The sequence below is a fragment of the Lepidochelys kempii genome, chromosome 3 (assembly GCF_965140285.1).
Source record: "Lepidochelys kempii isolate rLepKem1 chromosome 3, rLepKem1.hap1, whole genome shotgun sequence".
NCBI lineage: Eukaryota > Metazoa > Chordata > Testudines > Cheloniidae > Lepidochelys > Lepidochelys kempii.
The window spans coordinates 58,061,802-58,084,525 of record NC_136382.1 but is presented as its reverse complement, the minus strand read 5'-3'; the positions used below and the strand labels follow the sequence as shown (position 1 = coordinate 58,084,525).

Below are 22,724 nucleotides of genomic sequence, written 5' to 3'. Positions count from 1 at the left end.
AACCTCAGGACAGCGTTTAATTTATGTTTGGCCTATTATGGGAATCTATGTACACTTACACACACACTCTTCTCATACTGGATTCAAAAGGTTTAAGGGGGGAAAATAAATCTATCAGATCTTTTTTGCTATCAGTCCAATTAACACGCACTACATTTGCCTGAAACAAATTAACAGCCTTCTCAACCACTCTCTTTCTTTCAGTTTGTTGAACACTGTAACAAGGAAAAAAGCCTTGTGTTTTTGAGTCTCAGAACATTCCCAAGTACTCATTGCTTTCTTTTCTTATTCTAGGCTGTCTCCAGTGATTTCCTTTTAAAAATTCTGCCAACAAACTGACAATAAGTTGGGATGACTTCTCTGGACATTATTAAAAATTCTTTCCAAAAACGACTTACTCCTAAATTATTAAAAATACTTCTAAAGTTTGGGGGTGCTTTGGAATGAATCAAAATCCCCCCAAATGGCAGGTATTTTCAAAATATGTCCCCAAGGACGATATCGCCACTCTCTCTGCAAAGTGCTTATCTCCGTCCCGTCTTCAAATTACACAACTTGACCATTGTTCAGAATCAATATACTTATGGGTTAGTTTTCAAGAACAAAGTATAAATATTTCTAGCAAAGGCTGGCTTAATGTGTTTGTCAAGTGATACTGCCTGCTTCTTACGATTGCAAGGAAGCCTTTTCTCTTTTAAATGGTAAAATGATTCCTCGGTTCCTCACAGCTCTTCTGTAAGCAAACACACTAAACACTTGGTTTTTAACAGGGGAAAATGTTTGTCAAAATATTAACATCAGATCACTAGCTTCCTTCCTCTATTTCACATCTCTCCCAGATATTTTGCAAATACAGTACTCGTCTTATTGTCATTCTGTTTTAATTTTTTTCACAAACATTTAAAGGAGAGTACAAAAGACTATCATGATTACACGTTCAACGTGCTTACATGTACTCTCGCTCAGGAGATGATTTATTTATGTTGGCATTCATTTCTTGTTTGCATTAACTTTAATAGCTTGGTTTTTATTTGTAAGGCCATTCAAGCTCTAGGTTTTATTTGCATGATTTGTTATACTTTTATATCCCTGCTTGTATTATTTTGGATCCAGATTACTTATTGAACTCATATTTATATGAGGTGATGGAGTCCAGAGCATTTTTGATTTACAAACCCAAGCTTTACAACTAATCTCCTTAGGAGGCCAAATATGCAATTTCTCTCCCAGCTTTTGAGCAAATGCTAGAGGAAAGGTTGGTAAAATTCTGTCCTGGGGTTCGTCAGCCCCAGATTCTGATCTCAGTTACACTAATACAAATTAATTCTGGAGTGTTATTCCAGATTTACACTCACGTAAATATGGTCCATGAGTTTTCCTATAACAGTTTTATCATTTTGCTATTGATAGATTTCCAATAATTATGATTATGACTCTTTGAAAGAAAAGGGTTCCCAATGTTCCCAATGCTACACAGTTTGGTGTTAATCCCAAATGTAACAATGGATACATTGTCATAGCAATACGGGGTTTGGAAAGCTAGAGGGCCTGTTAGTAACGCTTCAGACATTTTTAACCTTTGCAAATAAACTGGCCTTGAAGTGCCACAAACTTCTAAGGGCCCTGCCTGAGGACTCACCATAAGGTCCGTCCAGAGAATTTGTTTGAAAATTTGTTAAGATAACAGCAAAACTAATAATATAAATTTATCACTGACTTTTAAGTGAAAGGGTTTAATTGCTTTATTTAAGCATCACTTCAGAAATCCAGCTTTGAGGGAATTGATTTAACAAACATATTCTATCGAACAGAAATTAATACTCAAGAGTGTGTGTGTGTGTGCGCACGCATGCATGCGCGTGTGTGCATACACATATTTAAAAATCTCATGATGCACCAATAACTGAAGATTCCCTCTCTGGAAGAGTCAATGTTAAAGACAAGCTAAAACCAATGACTTAAAGACCCCTTACTTTTGAGAGTACTTGAATCCATATCTACTTCTTTCTACATCTGTCTGGCACTTCTCTTTATAATTTATAATTGATGGAACCAAAACTTTGAATCTGGAGCTTGGGGGAAGTTTGGTCCTGATGCAAAGTTTGCAGCTTGAACCCATTTTTATTTATTTTTTATTTTTTTATTTTTATTCATGATCAATTATTTTTTAAATAAGTAAAAGGGACGTAACTTTTTTTGCCTCTTCACTTTTATTTATAAAGTGATATGACACATTTTTCATATTTTTAGAAGTAGAATCCTTGAACATGGACAAACATCAGATTAAATATGGTGAATAGGCACATATAATGTCCAATAATACAAATCAGTTTTTGGTGGATGCATCAAGTGTAACACACACTTCATAAAATTCAATGAACAAGCAAAAGTATTCTTCAGCTATTGCTGGAATTGTCTTTGGCCTCTTCATTTTCTCCTTCTGCACCCTGCTTTTAGAGGCTCTTCTCCACAAGAACAGCTTTAACAATCATTCCTTTGCTGATGATTCACAAATTTACCTCTCTCTTTACTGAAAAGCTTTCTCCTCCTTCATCCAATATAGTATCTCTCTTTCTGACATCTTTTATAGATGTCCAGTCATCATCCTAAACACAACATAGCCAAAACTGAGCTCTTGATCTGCCCCCACAGCCCTCCTCTACCCTTCCTTTCCCTGTCCCTGTGGACAACACCACCATCCTTCCAGTCACATAGGCCACGAACTCTGTGTCCATCTTTGACTCAGTCCTATCACCGGAATCATATATGCAGACCATTGCTAAATCTTGCTGCTTTTTCTTACACATCTCTATAAGCTGGATTTTCTTCTCTGTCTACACAACAAAAGCTCTTCTCCAAGCCATCATCATTTCATGCTTTAACTATGGCAACCTCCTCTTTACAGAACTTAACTGCTACTTGCTCTCCTCAAGTACGTTCAGAATGCGGCTGTTATAATCAGCTTCTTGGTTCATCATTCTGATCACATCATCTCCTTTTTGGGTCCCTCCACTGGCTCCCTCTTCACCTCTGCATCAAATATAAGCTCTTTTAAGGCCCCCACTCTACCAAGCTGATCTAGTAAGCTATTGTGACACCTGCCTCACTCTGGTAGAATTCCCAGCCCTTACCACCTACTTGTCAGCTTCTACCTTAAACACCTTCATGCTTTCTCTGACCTTGCCGTTTATGCATGGAAAAAATCTCCCTGATAAAATCCAAACAGCTACTTTCTCATCCTCCTTCAAATCCCTTTTGAAGACTAACATCTGCCACTATGCCTAGAAAACCTATCTTGCTGATAATAAAAAGCCAGGTGATAAGTTGTGACTATTCACACCTCTTTCATTTTTTTCCCTTTCCCTACTCCCTTCCTCTCTAATCCTGCCCCCACTTAAAAAAAAAAAAAGTATAATTTTTGAACAAATTAATTATATTGACAGATTAATTTGCTTGTATTTTTTATTTCCATTGCTAACAATCTGTTTAAGTGACTTGAGTCAATACTTGCATGTGATATGAATCACTTGATTGACTGTAGATTCCTATAGGTGAAACCATTTTGTATTTTAATTATGGCACTTATCACCATGCTGAAAAGCCATAAATTACATTCAGTTAACATTAAAGATTCTCCAGTTTTGAGGCAATTCAATCATCACACCACCTTATTCCCGGACTTCCCCTACTGAAGACCTACATGATTTTGCCTTACTGAATATGTTATAATGGTTGTGAGACCAAGTGGGTGAGGTAATATCTTTTATTGGACCAACTTCTGTCGGTGAAAGAGACAACCTTTCGAGCTATGCAGAGCTCTTCCTCAGGTCTCGGAAATGTATTCTGAGCGTCACAGCCAAATAAAAGGTCAATCAGATGGCTTAGCATAAATTTAGCACATATTTTAAGGTACCGTTCAAGAATATATGCTAACTACTATTGCTAAACTATCTGTTTGACCTTTTTTTAGCCGTGATACTCTGAGTACCTTTCCCAGATCTGAGGAAGAGCTCTGTGCAGCTCAAAAGTTTGTCTCTCACCAACAGAAGTTGGTTCAATAAAATATATCACCTCACCCACCTTGTCTCTCTAATATCCTGGGACCAACACAGCTGCAACAACATTACAATGCTTGTCTTATTTTTCCAGAAGTTATAAAATCTTATGCATAATTACAAGTTTAAAGTTTTTCATGTATATAATACTTTACATAATCCTTCTTTCTTTACTTAATGTGGGGGGAAAAGGTAACTAAAACCACATAATCCCAAAGATATAGCTTCTAAACATATATACCATGATTAGCCTGCATATTTTCTTTAACTCCTGCCTGAGACTCGGACATTGGGGAAAATATGATCTATAACTGATTAAAAAGGCAAATGGCAAGTATTTAATGCAGAAAAACAAACGGCATTATGAAAGGTGAAGGATGGAAGGGTGTCCTGTTTTATCTCCATAAAATGAGCATGTGAGGGATATCAGAAGGAAAAGCATGTCAGGTAAACACACACAAACAGAGGTACAGATTAACACACTGGAATCAAGCATGTGTTCAGGAAACAAAGTCAAGACATAAAGTCAATGCAGACAACCCATTGACATTGTGACTGTAAAACACCCACAGGCAACTTCAAAATGACAAAAATAAATAATTAAGCAGTCTAAAAAGCCAAATACTACCTCTAGAGATCCTCACAGAGTCCCATTAATGCCATTTAAAGACAAGTTGTGGTAACAAAGAGATGGAGTCAGCACTTTGTCACAGCCTTTTTTGATTATTCCTACTACTACTAGTTCATCATTCATGCATTTCTACTTGTGTAAATTTTTTACCCAAGCAGAAACACTTTATTAAAAAACACAAAATGTATTGCTTAGTAGTGCTCAGTGTTACCATAAGTAGATAAAGGAAAATTGAAATGACAGGATGAAAACATTTTTTGTTTAGTTCTGGAGCATATTCACTAAAGAGACAAAATTTGGCAGACCCCTTATTTCTCCCCTAAATAATATCTCCACCCATAAATATTTTATCACTTTTGACAGTGTATTATGGCAGATTCTTGATATTTTATTAAAGTTAATAGAATTTTGTTTATTCTTACTCTGAGATTAACCAAGATGTTTTGTGAAGATCTGACATTTTATTATGATGAGTTCTGAATGTTTGTGAAACTAATTTTTCATGCCATTTGTTTCATTCACTGAAAACCGTTTCACATTTTGAAAAATAAGATGAAGTGGTAAGTAAAGGGGAGCAGAAACCGCAGAGAAGAGTATAAACCAAAAGCCCTCAACTTGTAATTGTTACATGAAAGAGGAGAGGGAAGGAAGGAGAAAAACACTAGCTGATGTTAACTTAGGACTATCTCAACTCAGAATGCAAAAGAAAAAAATTATACACCCAATTCAATGGGTATATTCAACCTCTCCCAGGTGAAAATGCTATGAGAGAAAAAAGTAAGGGGGAAACAAGAGAAAGATGAAGGTGACAGCAGAATATGTACAAAATGTTTTTCACACACAACATGTATATAATATATGTAAAGCTCTTACCTTTTTCACTGACACTTTCACTTTCTATTTCCACATCTTCACAGCTAGTATATTCTGGTGTTGATGCCCCTTCTTCTTCTGAGCTACTGACCGACATCTGCCTTTTCTTTCCACCTCTTTTTGATCTATGAGGCTTTGGAGGGGAAGGCCGCACTGATTCTGACTGGTCAGAACTAAGGGAATCATTCCTCAGCATGGTCTCCATTTTCTCCCGCTTTGCTTTTCGCATGAGAATAGCAGAACTAGGATCAAGGCGACTTTGTTTTTTAAAGGAATCATGGTTCTTGGATTCTAGGTGTTCTGTAGGAACTGGACTATGTCTGGGAGTTGGTGGACTATGATTAGCTAATTGTTTAGAAACAGAAATTCTTACATCACCTGGTCTTTCAATAGAGTATGATCTCTGAGTTTCCATAAGAGATTTTCTGTCCTGAGCTCCCTGTAACTGTGAGCGTTTTCCTAATTTATTCTCAGGTACCTCTGCTTCCTCCACTTCTGTATGTGCCAAAGCCACATCACTGTGTCTTCTTTCATGCCGTGCTTTAGAAACTTTTGCATGCATACGCATCTGTTGTTCCTCAGGATGTGGCTTCACAGGATACCTTGCCAGATTTGGGTCACTCCTATACCGAGTGTGATACTCATCTTCTTTCCTTTGTTTTTCCTCATCAGCTACCTTGCCTTCCTCGGGTTTTTCTGGCAAGTCTGGGTAGTCCTGTGACCTTCCTTTCTCCAGCCTTCTGCTTTCATGCCTTTCTTTACGTTCCCTGTCGTCTGCTTGTCCTTGTTGAAGTGAAGACTTTGGCACACGTTTACGCTCACTTTTTAGACCTAGTTTTCCATTTTGTTCTGAAATCAATGCTGTCTTCTTCCTACCATGGAAAGAAGTAAAACAGTGTGACAACTCTAATCATAAAAAAAGCAAACAGTGGAGCCAAAGGGTACTGAATCTGTCTAAACTGTAGGTTAGAAAAAGCTAAGTAAGCTGTGGAAAAGAACATAGAAAGATATTTCACCTACTAACAACTTGTCTTTTCAACATTGTTTCCTTCCCTTTCCAAGAGGAAATTATTCCCAGAGTGAAAACTATAAAGTTATACATTCTATAACCTATAACTGATGCATAAACTCATAAAGAATGTTAATATAACATGGCTGAACAAACAAAGCAACCATTTACAAAAAAATTAAAAACCAAATGCATCATTGCTGGAATTGCAGCAGGATAATAGTGTGATGGCATATTTTTCTTACCATTTTTTTAAGTCAGCAGCTATGCGGGATGGTCTGGCATGACCACCTATCCACATCCCATTTCAATCACAACAGTATTATATATGTAAACACGATGAAATGGGAGATCTTTCATATATGCAGTGACATAAAGAGAATCAATATGCATATGTGAAGAAGGTCAACAGAAGGAGTCTATCCAAAGACAATATTTGATCTATCTTGCTTTATTTTACTTAACCCTAAAGAAAATAAGTAACCATTTCACATAAATCTACAGATTAAGAACATCAAAATAGGCCTTTTGGATTAGTGGAATTTCCATTTTTGGTAATGGGAAAGTACAACACATTTTAATGCATTACTTTATATACAGCCCGAATGTACAACAAAATGAAACTGCCTGAAAATTATGTTTTTTTATTTTGAGGATCTTTCAATCCTAGTCCTTCTTCACTTGGCAAACTGGAGTTGGATTTCTGATTCAAATGTATTTCTTCTCGGATCTCCCAATCATAATAGATTTACCATTTTTTTACTGTATCCTATATAAATCCAGGATGCATACTTTGGAAAACATATCGGAGAGTCTGTGTCTGAAAAGTTTATGTGAATACCCAATAAATCTGTCCTGGGACCATGTAGCAGAGTGGTCACCCCGCTCCAGCCCTGAAGGGGTTAAAGTAGCCCTGGAGAGGACTGCGGCTGGGGAACAGCTAGGCTGATTGGAGAAGCAGCCACAGCTGGGGCCACGCTCCAATCAGGGCCCAGCTGGCCCTTAAAAGAGGAGGCCAGAAGCTGGAGGAGTCTCACTCTAGCCCTGGAGTGGGAAGAGCTAGCTGCCTGGAAGCAAGGAACCTGAGATGGAGCAGTGCTGGGGAATAGGGCGAGGGAGCCTGGGAGCTCCAGCCTGGCAAAACCCCAGGCTGCAGGCCTTGGTGAAGACCTACAGAGATACTGGGGCTGCAGAGGGGCAGCCCGAGGATAGGCATAGGCAGCAGGTCGTAACCCCCTTGCCAATGATGAGTGGCCATTACAGACTGCAGTCTGCCCCAGTGAGTGGGGGCTAGATGATGACTGGCAGTAGCCACTGAGGCAAAATGGGGTTAGAGGGTTGGGGGTTCCCCTAGGAGGGAAAACCCAGAGTGTGGCAAAACATATCGGAGAGTCTGAGGCAGAAACCCCGGGTAAAGGGCTGCGGGGTCCAGGAGGGACACAGGACCAATGACAGGCAAGACACTGGCCTGCAGAGGGTGCTCCAGGCTGGAAAAAGCTAATTTCTGGGACAACCAGCAGGAGGCGCCATGCCAGTGAGTCGTCACCCCGCTACAGACCACCACCTCAAGAAGAGGAAAGAACTAGTACAAGACTGTGGCAAATGGCCGACGCTATTATGGGGGTCCCATGCTTTCCTTTCATGCGATGGGTCAGGACGCCACCTCTTTCCCCTATTCTTGGGCTTCCTGCACTCTCTCCCCTTGGACAGGGTTTTTCTCGGTCCTCTGCACCTGGGGAGTCCCTCTGCTTTGTTTGAGCAGGGTTTCCCTTCCCCTGGTACTCTGATCCTCTGGACAACAACAGTACTCCTCCAAACTACAGTCAGCTCTCCTGGGGTTTTTATTAGGTCTCTAGCCTTAATTGGCTCCAAGTGCTCTAATTAATCTGTAGTAATCACTCCTCAGTCCACAGGGAATAAGGCTCTGATCATCCTGGGGCTTATATACCTCCCATCTATCGCTCTCCTGCTGCCCTCTGTCCCTGCTATATCACAAGACATGGCATGCTTGAAGGGAATGATGATCAGGATGATTTATGATATATTATACGTATGGCACTCAAAATATTCATGATGCTTTATAGGCATATAATAAAAGAGACTATAAAGTCTTCAAGACGGGTACCCACGTGTTTCATTCCACAATCCTTACTTCCATCTACTTACTGACAAATAGTCCCACTGACTTCTTCCAAGCTTTAACAGGATAACTCAGACACAAATACTAAAAGAAAGGCAACATTTTAAAATGTCATAACCTTTAACAATTTAGTCCTATTATATTCCCATCTGCCCCCTTGCTTTCTATGTATTTTTCTCTTATTAGAAAGTGTAAATTATATATAACCATATGATTCCTATCTTTACTAACTTCTCCCCTTTTTCCTTCCTCTAAATCGACAGTGTTCACCAACTGCTTTACAGTCCAATTATATATTATCTTTAACATCCTACTTCACTCCTTTTCCTGACACTAACTCCAACATAATTCTCTCATCTTCCCTCACTGCTTACCATATGACAATTATCTCTCCCCTTAGCAGATAAACAGGGCTTAGAATGTTGGTTCAGCAGACATCAGAAAAGACAAAGTACTCTTCCCACTGCCCCCCATCTCAAATCTTGATGGGGAGGGGTGGGAGCAGAGGACAGGCACACCTAGGAGGTGATACTGGGGCTTCTCCCCTAAATGACTGAGGGGATACCCTTGCAAGGACTAGCGGCCTAACCTGCTATGACTCTATGGTCCTCTTCAGAGACCTCAAGGCTCACTTTCACACCCTAGCTCCACCCCATTGTTGCTACTGTCTCTCTATGCATGTGTACTAAGATAACATCTCAAGCTGTTGGGTCTTCCAAAAAACATAAAAAGTATGATTAGATAGCACAAGCCTTCTTGGAAGCAGAGATATTTGATGTAAACCACAGAATTACTGTCAGCTCCAAGGAACATTTATTAATTCGATCAATGTTTAAAAGCATTTAAGAATAGATCTGCTGTGATAATTTGGATCTGGATGGCCTACTCCAATTGTGAGCTCAGCTGGTAGAAAGTGGGTGAAGTTCATAAAACGTTACAATGACCTGTAACGATTAATGTTGATAGAAACAGGTACAAAAGAGAGACTGAAAGTCTGGATTAGTTCAAAGAAAAAGGGCAATAAATGTAATAAGGACTGTGATAAGGTTGTGACGAACAGAGACGCGAAGAATGAAACTGGAAATTAATGGACCAAAAGTGGTATGTCAGAAGTTAGACCTAAACTAGTGGACACAATAACGAAGGGATGGCCTACTCCCTCTAACATCCCTTTTTTGGGGCCCCTAAAAAGAGACACTGGGGCCAAAAAGGGCAGAACAGACTCCTGGGGCATTCCCTAGATCAGGGGTTACCAAACTTGGTTCACGGCTTGTTCAGGGTAAGCCCCTGGCAGGCCGCGAGACGCTTTGTTTACCGGAGCATCCACATGCAGCTCCCAGTGACCGCGGTTCGCCGTTCCCAGCCAATGGGAGCTGCAGGAAGCAGTGGCCCAGCCCGCACCACTTCCCACAGCTCTCAGGTAAACAAAGCATCTCGAGGCCTGCCACGGGCTTACCCTGAACAAGCCATGAACCAAGTTTGGGAACCCCTGCCCGAGAGAAAGGTTGACAGCTTCTGCCTTACTCCAAAAACTGTAATTCTTTGGTGAGCCTTGTTCATCAGGACATTTAGACCAGTGCACTGATGAGGATACCTGACCATCAGCACTGGACCAACAGCAAATTGGATATACACAAAATCCCACTCTGTTGTTCCTACTATATTCCTCCTGTCTTATCACTTTCTCTCTCAATCCTGAGACCAACATGGCAGCAGCATGGCAGCAGCAAAATGATATGAGACTACCCATCCAGATCTTCCCAATCTGACAAAAATCAGCAAAGAAGAGGGACCTGACCAGATGAGTGAGACAATGTCCTGGTCTAGGAAAGCAAGCCAGTATCCAGAGCAACAGCTGTTATGGCTGGTGAACTGACAGCCTAGAGCATCCATCTGTGACTGACTGCCTTGTATCCTAAGAACTTAAACAAAAAGCCTATATACCCCCACCTTTACTCTCCTCTCTCTTCTCACTTCTCTTTTGTATCTGTTCATTTTGTCAAAAGCAGGAAACGTAATCACCATCCATAGAGGTCAACTCATACTTAAACAACAGAATTAACCTTTTTTCCCTACTAAGAAGAATTACTTGATGAAATAAGAGACTCTAACCAATATCCTCTTTGAAAAAGGGATGCTGCTAAGTTTTGATTAAGTTTGTTTTACCTAACCACTGAATTTCAGTTTCAAAATGCTTTATGCTTTGTTTTCAATTCTTTTTCACTCCTTTTTCATTTGAGTATCCTCATCAATACATTTCCAAACACTGGCATAAATTTTCTAGTGTGTTTGCCCTGGGACTAAGGAGGCCAACATCTCTGTATTCAAAATCCCAAACCACGCTTAACTGTTTAATGTTATACAGTGAGTAACAATATCATATTAACAACTTTTACTTTCTGGGCCCTTTTATTCCATCAAAATTAACACATATATGGTGTCCCTGGGTGAGCTTCACATATCCGCTTCTCCCTCCCCCACCCCATCACAAATAGTGGACTTGTCATCTGCCCCTCCAAACCAAAAAATTTAAGTTTTACATTTTTCCTGGTCTACACTGTGTAATTGGCATCAAGAGGATTAATAATATCAAAATCTGGATACTTCTATTGTATGCTGCTGCTATTTTCTACTTAATACAACATTTATTTTAAAATCCTTGAATATGTTAAGCTTGCAAAACAAAATTAACTTTCTTGTTTTAAAAAAGGGAAGCTTTAATAACTCTATTTTAAACTTATTAGTTTGTTTAACCTTTCAACAAATATATTGTTCTAATTTTGTTTCTTTACCTTGTGGTTTGTCATTTCTGTGATTAGTAATAACTGATTGTTTAATGTAAAGGCTTTTAAAAAAAGCAAAAGTAAAAATGAAGTGTTTTGAACCGTTCAAGGTTAAGTTTCTAAAACAAACTAAAACATTATGGTTTACTCCCTCGTTAACAAAATGCCAGTTTAAAGGTTGCTTTCGCCTGAACAGTGAATTGTGTGTCAAACCATCTGAACTAAGGGCTGTTGCAGCACTAATTTTTTTGATTTTGTTTATTTTTGGCAATGTGTTATTTGCATTTTTGTGTTGATTTTTGGGGTTTTTGTTTTGGGAGAAAGCACAGTACTAGTGTTGCAGGTTAGATTCCCGTGATGAGGTAAATTACCACATTGTTTTCACAAACGGTGGTGAAACAGGTAGACAAAATTTGCAATGGACTAAAAATGCCTGTGAAATTTTACCACCTTTGTATGTTACAAATGGCTCATAAAAGAAAAAGTGGATCCAAGGAACACTAGCTTCCTGCTTCTTTTTATCAAAAAGTAATAAAGCTGGCTAAAAATGCTATAAATTCTAAAAAATTCTCTAAGTAAGCAAGGATAAATACTTGTGCATAGAATTGCCATAGTTGGTATAAATATGTAACTTAAAATGTGTAAGCAGGAAAAAAAAGTAAGGAGTTTTCCCCCCTCATCTTTACTCATTCTGGGCTTACAGACAAAGAAGTGATAAGAGCTGGTTTCTAAGCATCTTAGGAACATACAAATAACCACAGTTTGGCATTTGGTTTATCTATAAATGAAGTGATTTGTAAGGTCTTAGCTTTAACATCTGGAAGGACTAACTGTAATTTTTGCAACACCTAACTAAATAAGATTTGTGAATCTTAATCTGGGACACAGAATTTGCAAACCTTAAAATAATAGCTCAGTACATCTTTTTTTTTTTTGTTCTATATGCTTAAAATTAAATAAGGGTTTTGTCTTCTAAATGTCATTTATGAACCAACCCAATATTAAGTGCATTTGGCCCTTAGGAGAGGGGATGTTGTGCAGAGGCCTAAACTCTACGTTGTCCAAGAGAACAGAAGTCCAACTCAGCCAATTACACAAATTTTGCTTATGAAAGTCAGCAAAAGTTGAAGATAATAAACTGCTAAAAACTGAATTGTTTAGGTTAAAAACTGTGAAGAGGGGTTTTCAAGGCTCCTGGTAAAGTCAAGGGTTTAATATGACAATGAGCTAAAAGATTCTGGGGGGAGTTTATAGTTGAAATCACCAAAATGTGTTTTGATCAGTTAATGTTTATAGGCTGAGGCTTCAACCCCTTCTTGGACATTGTTTATCTGAGGGTCACTGAATGGGAGCAGGGTGGTACAGGGACTGGAAGGAGCAAGTTTACTAGCATGGCTGCCACCCTCACCTGGGACCCACCTTGACACCCTTTGACTTTTGTTGTTTTGATCCTGAGAGATATCCTGAAAAGACTGAGCCAGAGAAGGGGACTCAGATGACATCACCATCTCCAACACTTTTAGCTAATCCTGAATGACACCTGGGATGTGAGACTTGGGTTTATGCCATTCATCCCCTTCCTCATGTGTCATTTTCTTTCCCCACCCTATTTCTTCCCTTTCTTAATTCTCTCCTGTTTCCTTTTCTCTAATAAGAGTCAGACTTAACTGGCCAAGACAACTCCATCTTTCATAATACTGCTGAGAGCCTGTGATATGAGTGATAGTTAAAAGCAATGCATTGAACAACCCGATACTGGTACAAGTTTGCCAGGTCTCAGAGTGCCTGGTAAGTCCATGTGCTAGATCCGTGTTTCTCCAGCAATGAGATTGCAAGTGAGAGTCAACACCAAACACAAAAGCTAAAATTTCTCTGCTATTCATTTTCTTTCCACTTTTGTGTGTGTGTGTGTTTTTTTGTCTTAAATGAAATAGAACAGCACTTCAACAAGAGCTCCAGACTATCTCAACTAATCCTTTTTCTGTTTCCCAAAAAGGACAGTTTTTACTACCTCTAATAACAACTCAAAAACTGTCAAACAAGGGGTTTTCCTAATAAAATCTTTCTGCAGTTAAAGGGAAAGGATATAAAACATATTGTTAAAATGAAAGCTTTACTGAATATTTTAGATTTAAAATGCTCAAATCCTTCCTTTTTTGTATCTTTAATAAAAAGTTTAAAAGATTTTAAATGGTCCGTGTTACAGTAGGAATAAAACTGTAGGAATTAACTGTTAATGCTGTAACAGTAAACAAGGGTTTCATTAACATCTTGTTCTTTGTTATGCCTGAGACACCCCACAAGAAACCTTTAAACTTTATAACACATGATTTCCTACTACTCTATTATAGTGCAACTCCCCATAGCTTTATCCACACTGGAATAAGATTTTTTTATCTGAGCATTTCATTTAGTGTAAAGTACATTGTCTAACCATAACTATAATTCAAAGGTAATTGTTGATATTAAATGAACAGGTGTTGACGATCTATCCCAAACGACACACATACATCCGCCCTCGGAGAAGAGCAGCAAACATGCGCAGTCCAATAACTTAGATGTAAAAAAGTCACAAAAAGGGCTCAAGAGGATTGTGGTTCTGGTGCTAAGAGGTGTGACATACTATTGAACAGGAAATAGTCAGAGGTACCTGCTGTTACAATTATATTAGCTATGCTTTGGATTCTCAGATTTTCCGTGTCTTTGGTGAAACCAGCCATTTTAGTTCAAAGCGCTCAAAACTTTAGTATGAAGCATTAAAAGTAGCCATGTCTTTAGCGGGCTACTGCTCTGGGGCCTTCACTGAGAACATCAAATTCAATATACTTGTAGAGTATGCTAGATCGAGCCTAGCATTCCAAAGATGATAGATAAAATCAGAGCTGCCAAGTAGCAACAAATAGCTATTTTAACAGGAATAGTTTTTAATACATATATTTGTATAGCATAATGCATAGAGGGATGATATAATAATACCGACATCTAGAGAAGGAGCTGTAGCCAGGCAGAACTGACACTGCACACTGACCTATTCAGTGGCGGATTAGCCACTGAGCCAAGAAGGCCCATGCCCAGGAGCCCTGGCCAACTGGGGGCCCCTGCACCCTGATACGGTCTGCCCACCCAGCACTCTTGCTGAGGCACGGGGTCGGGGCACGGAGGCTTGCCCCGCTGCGCCCAGCGCTCCTGCCGGGGAATGATGCAAGCCCCTGCGCCCCAATCCCGCTCCCCGGCAGGAGTGCCAGGCGGGCGGGGGGCACGGGGACTGCAGGTGGAAGGAGGGGGAGGGGCCCCACTTATTCTGGCCCAGGGCCCCACAAACCCCTAATCTGCATATGGACTATGGCAACCCATCCTTGTAAAAGGGTTTGCTATCATTTAATGCTATCATTTAATGCTTTTGATAAGCAGTGGCACAATTCAGTGGGGCTCAACTCATAAATGTCATCAGGTTACTTTTAAATCTCAGACAAAATAACTCCCACTGTTCACTAGCTGTAGCCATTTGGTCAAACATTCCAAAGTCCGTGTTTATCTCCATCCATAGGCTCTCTGCTATTCATAAGATATGATGATGTGGTATTACATACAGATTTTGGTAACATACATTTGGGACAGTCATTATTTACTTCCTGTGAAACTATGAGTTGATCATGTCAGACATTCCAATTGTGTGCCAATAAAACATTTCTCCCACAATATGCCATAAGAACATAAGAATGGCCATACTGGGTCAGACCAAAGGTCCATCCAGCCCAGTATCCTGTCTACCGACAGTGGTCAATGCCAGGTGCCCCAGAGGGAGTAAACCCAACAGGTAATGATCAACTGATCTCCCTCCTGCCATCCGTCTCCACCCTCTGACAAACAGAGGCTAGGGACACCATTCCTTACCCTTCCTGGACTTAACCTATCCATGAAATTATCTAGTTCTCTTTTAAACCCTGTTGTAGTCCTAGCCTTTACAACCTCCTCAGGCAAGGAGTTCCACAGGTTGACTGTGCGCTGTGTGAAGAACTTCCTTTTATTTGTTTTAAACCTGCTGCCCATTAATTTGATTTGGTGGCCCCTAGTTCTTATATTACAGGAACAAGTAAATAACTTTTCCTTATTCACTTTCTCCACACCACTCATGATTTTATATATCTCTATCATATTCCCCCCCTTAGGCTCCTCTTTTCCAAGCTGAAAAGTCCTAGCCTCTTTAATCTCTCCTCATATGAGACCCGTTCCAACCCCTAATCATTTTAGTTGCCCTTCTCTGAACCTTTTCTAACACCAGTATATCTTTTTTGAGATGAGGAGACCACATCTGTAAGCAGTTTCCAAGACTGTAAGCAGTATCCATATAAGGGCAATAAGATATTCTCCGTCTTATTCTTTATCCCTTTTTAAATGATTCCTAACATCCTGTTTGCTTTTTTGACTGCTGCTGCAAACTGTGTGGACGTCTTCAGAGAACTATCCACAATGACTCCAAGATCTCTTTCCTGATTAGTTATAGCTAAATTAGCCCCCATCATATTGTATGTACAGTTGGGGTTATTTTTTCCAATGTTCATAACTTTCATTTATCCACATTAAATTTCATTTGCCATTCTGTTGTCCAGTCACTTAGTTTTGTGACAGGTTTCAGAGTAACAGCCGTGTTAGTCTGTATTCGCAAAAAGAAAAGGAGTACTTGTGGCACCTTAGAGACTAACCAATTTATTTGAGCATAAGCTTTCATGATGCATCTGATGAAGTGAGCTGTAGCTCACGAAAGCTTATGCTCAAATAAATTGGTTAGTCTCTAAGGTGCTACAAGTACTCCTTTTCTTTTTAGTTTTGTGAGATCTTTTTGAAATTCTTCACAGTCTGCTTTGGTCTTAACGATCTTGAGCAGTTTAGTATCATCTGCAAACTTTGCCACCTCACTGTTTACCCTTTTCTCCAGATCATTTATGAATAAGTTGAATAAGATTGGCTCTAGGACTGACCCTTGAGGAACACCACTAGTTACCCCTCTCCATTCTGAAAATTTACCATTTATTCCTATCCTTTGTTCCCTGTCTTTTAACCAGTTCTCAATCCATGAAAGGATCTTCCCTCTTACCCCATGACAACTTAATTTATGTAAGAGACTTTGGTGAGGGACCTTGTCAAAGGCTTTCTGGAAATCTAAGGATTCAGAGTAGCAGCCGTGTTAGTCTGTATTCGCAAAAAGAAAAGGAGTACTTGTGGCACCTTAGAGACTAACCAATCTATTTGAGCATAAGCATCCGATGAAGTGAGCTGTAGCTCACGAAAGCTTATGCTCAAATAAATTGGTTAGTCTCTAAGGTGCCACAAGTGCTCCTTTTCTTTCTGGAAATTTAAGTACACTATGTCCACTGGATCCCCCTTGTCCACATGTTTGTTGACCCCTTTAAAGAACTCTAATAGATTAGTAAGACATGATTTTCCTTTACAGAAACCATGTTTAATTTTGACCAGCAATTTATGTTCTTCTATGTGTCTGACATTTTTATTTTTTACTATTGTTTCAACTAATTTGCCCGGTACTGATGTTAGACTTACCGGTCTTTAATTGCCGGGATCACCTCTAGAGCCCTTTTTAAATATTGGCGTTACATTAGCTATCTTCCAGTCATTGGGTACAGAGGCTAATTTAAAGGACAGGTTAAAAACCATAGTTGATAGTTCTGCAATTTCACATTTGAGCTCTTCCAGAACTCTTGGGTGAATGGCATCTGGTCCCAGTGACTTGTTGGTGTTACCTTGCATTCTGTACATACCATATTTCACCACAAAATTATTTCAGAAATTTTAGTTTTTCAAAACTGTATTGGTATTATTCTTTATATCCTCAACTTACAAAGCCATGCTTACCCAGTATCACCAGTCCAGTCATCCAGATGTTCCGAGGGAGAGGAAAATAACAAACTTTACTCTGGCAGAATTTATTTTGTTTATTTGTTTGGCAGCTGTTTGAAGCTACTCACTTTTGGAATGTCAAAAGTAGCTCCAGTGAAAACAAGGTACAGGATAAAAGTGTAGGGGATAGAATCAAAGGTTCATGACCAATACAATTTATCCCATGAATCTGCAGTTTTTCACATAGAGATCACAACTGCATGTGTGTGTGTGTAGGGTGACCAGATAGGTGTGAAAAATCGGGACCAGGTAGCTGGGGTAATAAGTGCCACTATAAGAAAAAGCCCCGAATATCGGGACTGTCCCTATAAAAGCAGGACATCTGGTCACCCTATGTGTATGATACATAAGCAAACTGCAAGAATTCTTTTATAAGTTCTGTCTCTTGAAAACTGCTGTAAGTACTTCTACAAAGTCTAGAAGACCAACAACCATCAGTATATTCTAGCATTTCAGTGTAATGCTCCTGGGAAATAAGACATTTTAGAAGGGTATTGAAAACACTGAAAGGGAAAAATATAATCAACGAGCAAACGTGAGACTATTGTAACTGTGTAATTAATGTAACAACCTTACTTCCAGCCAGAAAAAGAGATGTCTCCGGAGCAAGCAAAATAGAAAGGGAAAATATAGTACTGTGCGACTGTATTAATGCCTCTCAGCTGAGAGAAAGTTGATTTCAGTGCCATGAAGCAGATTGTTGTTCATTGTTGGAGAGAAATTGATGTTACAAGGTAAGGTAGGATGTTGTCTGTTTGTTTAGGCTATATACATGTTCTTATCAGTGAGTGCTTATGAGTGCTCTTACTTTTAAACCAAGGTAGACCTAGCTATACGCAGGCAACTTCCAGAAGCCCCATCTCGGTCACCCTGAGGTAGGGTTGCCAAAATCATATTTAAAAAATACAGGACAGACCTTAGTTATCCCCAATCTTGAACTGAAGCTGTGCAGGCAAGTCCCTTTCTCCCACCTTCATGTTTCCTAGGGTTTCTCTTTCTTCAGCTCTAGATGCTGCAGAGAACGCAGGGCCTCAGTGTTGGGCCAGCAGCCACTGCAGCTCCAGTTCAGGTTCTGCACAGGAGCCAAGTTGGAGGCTACAGTTGCTGGTTTTTGCCTGCTGCTGTGCTGTGTGCCCTGTTGGGGATGTTGGAAGGGACTTTGCAACTAAGGAGGCTATATCCCAAGAGTACTGACCACCTTGCCAGACAGAGTCCCTTCCTGACCGTGGTGCTTCAGCACAGCTCCAGGACACGCAGCCCCATCCACTTGCCCTGACAGAGCCTGTGCAGGGAAAGCAAATGGGACCACGATCAAGGGTTGGAGTCCATAAGGGGCCCTGTGCAACAGGGGGCCAGCACTCACAGTTGCATCTTTCCACTCCCCTCCCGACCCTGGCCTAGAGCATGGCCCCGTCTGCTTTCCCTGCATAGCACTGAAGGGCCAGGGGCGGGAGGGGAGTGGAAAGATGCATCCATGAGTACTGGCCCCCTGCTATTGAAATACGGGATAAAAGGCATCCTGTACTGATTTAGTATGGGGCAGGCCATCTTCTATTTAAATAAGGGATGCTCTTGTAATACGGGACCGTTGGCAATTTAGCAACCCTCCCCTGAGCAGCCACCAGGGAAAGCTGCTTCCACTGCAGTCCTTGCAGGTTTCCAACCAGCGCCCCACTGCCATGGAACAAAGGCTTCCCCCTTGGTTGCCCTATCACCTTCCAGTCAGCTTCCAAAAGAGCAGCAGCAGATTCATCACACTGCTCTCAGCTGACCTGTTTCTGTTCAGCAGATTCATGACAATACACATATAGCCAAAGAATACCATCACCATTAATTTACTAAGTTAAATACTATACGTTGCTTATGGGTGGCCTTATTCTCACATGCAAATAAACTGTAATTACTTCTAAGTACATTTGTTTATCTTATAGGTGTAAGCAACCTATTTTTAATATTGTCTTGTTATTTAAATTATTACAAGGTAACTTCTGATGATGGATAAGACTGTAAAAGATATAGCAAGTGTGAGCACATCAGACAGAATCCCTAGTCTTTTTCTTTTTAAATACGTCACCACTGACTGATTTACTAATTATAAAAAACAGTTCTGAGTCAGGTCAGTTTTTGGTATAACAACTTCGAAAGGGTCCTTTTAATTACCAAATGGCTTTCGGACCCTCTGTGGGCACAAAGTGAACCTTTGTAATCATCAGTCTGATTTTGCAAACATGGTATTTATTCCTAGTAAGTAAAAGGTGCAACTGTCCTACTATTTTTTTAAACTTCACTCGCACGGAGTTCACTGCATATTCCAGACAGTACTTTTCTTAGTGAACTATTGCACTTTCCTGGTCAGTAAACATAGCTGACCATTGATCTTGAGTGCGTAAAGCAAATGAGGGACAGATGTAATCAGTGATAAGCTGCCAAAATCTTAACAACTGGTTCCCTATAAAAAGTTCTGATTTAAGGGATGTGCCCCAGTATGTATTTTTTGTACCAACAGGGTTACCATATGTCCATATTTTCCCGGGAGAAATTTTTAAAATTTAAAAATTCCTCCTGGACGGCAATTTAAGAACCAAAAAGCCTGACCTGTCCGGGAAAATACAGATGTATGTTAACCCTGCCTGAAGTTCTTTTTTAAAAAGATGGGCCCGCACTAGAAATGAGCTCTGTTTCACATTTGTGGGTCCCTGCCACTCCCTGGGGGTGTGCTAGGGTGACCAGATGTCCCGATTTTATAAGGACAGTCCCGATTTTGGGGTCTTTTTCTTATATAGGCTCCTATTATCCCCCACCCCCTGTCCTGATTTTTCACACTTGCTGTCTGGTCACCCTAGGGTGTGCACATGTGTGGGTCCCAGCTGCTCCCTGCCCCCCTCATTGAAGCAGGTGTGCAGGGTTACTGCCCTGCAGGGCACCAGTGGACGTGGGGCCAGCTGCATAAAGGGGCGTGGGGCAGGGCTAGCTGGGGGCAGGGGGTGCAGGGCTGGCTGCGGGCAGGGTAGGGGGTATGGAGCTGGCTGGAGACAGGAGTGTGCGGGGCTGGCTGCGGGCAGGGCAGGGGATGCGGAACTGGCTGGAGACAGGAGGGTGCGGGGTTGGCTGGAGGCAAGGGGGTGTGGAACTGGCTGGAGACAGAGCAGGGGCTGACTGGAGGTAGGGGCTGGCTTCAAGCAGGGCAGGGGAATGCAGGGCTGGCTGGAGATGGGCTGGCTGCGGGCAGGGCAGGGGGTGCGGCAGAGGCTGGCTGCGGGCAGGGGGTGCAGAGTTGGCTGGAGACAGGGGCTGGCTGCAGACAGGACAGGGGGTGCAGCAGGGGCTGGTGTGGGCAGGGCAGGGGGTGCGGCAGGGGCTGGAGACAGGGGCTGGCTGCAGGCAGGGCAGGGCAGGGTGTGTGCGCGGCAGGGGTTGGCTGGATACAGGGCAGGGGGTGCAGCAGGGGCTGGCTGCAGGCAGGGGGTGCAGGGCTGGCTGGAGACAGGGCAGGGGGTGCGTGCAGCAGGGGCTGGCTGCGAGCAGGGGCTGGCTGCAGGCAAGGTGGCAGGTACTCACGGGAAGAGCAGCAGGACGCAGCCCAGGCCCAGCAGAGCAGCCGGGGACCCACCAGGCAGCAGCGGGAGCCCCAGGGCCAGGGGTTGGGGGAGCAGCAGCAGCACCAGGGCTCGTGCCTAGGACCAGGCGGCACCCCACATGGCTCTCGCAGCGCAGCGCCCCCGGCGGCCGGAGGAGGAATTACATCACTTCCCGGCCGAAGCCCATCAAAGCCTCAGCACCCCCTGCAGGGAAGCGGGTTAACAACCGGTTCTAAAACCGCTTCAAGATTTAATAATCGGTTCACGCGAACCAGCGCGAACCGGCTCCAGCTCACCACTGGATGTAATCTCCTATAAATACACTGTTGTGTAACATTGCTTAACTAGCAGTTCAAATGCTATGGATATGTAAAGATGAACTAGGAAGTATTACCTCTCTCTCGGGGGTTCACTTCTAGACCTTGATGAAGCTTGCTTTTGTTCCAGGCCCATAGCTTGCTGTAATAGTTCTGCTCCTTTCCTCCTGTCAGACTGCACACTGGAAGAAGACATTTCCTGTGACGAGGCAGCTGCTGTACTTAAGGGAGTTTGAGATCTGGAACGCTCCTGAAGCCTTGCTTTCTTTTCTCTAGGTGCATCAGAACTTCCACCAGTAGCTGTATCACTCAGTGCTCCATCCTGACTGCTTGGCGGCTGTGGACCACTTCCAAAAAACCATGCTCCAGACTTTGTTAGGATTTCTTGTTGCTTTCGACATAAATTACATACCCACATAACCTAGTTGAAGATAAAAAGATCTGTGTAAGTATCCTCTAAACTCTAATATATTTCCTTGTTTTATAAGTGTTCAAACATAGTATTTTTTAATTGGATGAAGTTTGTGCTCATGACAGTGCTCACAGTATGCTCACAGAAGTGTGAATCACTCTACTAGCTAGGGCCAAGCATACTGCAGGCAGGTCCATCCACAATATTCTGTCACTATATCTCAATCTTAACCTGTTATCTCAGTGCTGGGCCTCTTTTGAGTAAAGTCTGGCAAAATGGTGTGGAGGGGTTATGCACGTGGGTGGTGTTTAGTTAATTTTTTAGTGCGGACAAACATTACAATGGGATTATCAAACTAATGTTCACTGGTGATGTGACCTGAGATGAACTCGGGACTGTAAAACTCAAGCCAGTTAACGTCTCCCTTCCAATCACTACTATGAAGTATTAAAGAAATAGGTATTGTTACAATATTTCTCCTTAATATTGTCTTTCCACATAACATCATCAAATCTCAGACAGTTTTTCAAAGTGAATTAATTACGTACTGTGAATACTTTCAACTACACCAAATACAACTACTTACCAATGTTGTAAACTCCAGGCCTAAAGAAATATACTGATATGTAACTAAATACAATAATGAAAAGAAAAATTGTGTACAGTATTTTAAAAAACCAGAAAATCTTCTTTATTGGATAAAGATAAAAGATCAAACATCGGCATCATTGAGAAATGACCATGTGCTAGATCTCTCAGTTACATCTAAAAAAAGGCCAAGCTTCCAGTCCCTGGTGGTCACCATTAAACTGTGTAGATATATGGGTTATTTTTTTCCTCCAACAGCACTGGGAAACCACAGCACACACAATAAGGCCATTCTCTAGGCATAAGTGTTTTATAGGGAATGAGGGCCAGCAGGTACTCTAAGAAAAGATGGTAAGAGAAAAATGAGAACTGAATGGGGAAAGTAAAGTGAATGCAAATTTAAAAAACAAAACAATAATTAG

General features: G+C 41.2%; 1 protein-coding gene across 40 annotated transcripts in view; it reads right to left on the bottom strand.

Moving 5' to 3' along the window:
* Window positions 1-22,724, bottom strand: part of RIMS1 (regulating synaptic membrane exocytosis 1) — a 507,196-nt gene that overhangs the window by 266,027 nt on the left and 218,445 nt on the right. For all 40 annotated transcript variants that reach the window (XM_073336446.1, XM_073336400.1, XM_073336430.1 and 37 more), the window contains 2 exons: window positions 21,380-21,723; window positions 5,560-6,431 (listed from right to left, as the gene is read on the bottom strand). In XM_073336446.1, coding sequence (XP_073192547.1) covers window positions 5,560-6,431; window positions 21,380-21,723 — 1,216 coding nt within the window. The remainder of the gene's footprint in view (window positions 1-5,559; window positions 6,432-21,379; window positions 21,724-22,724) is intronic.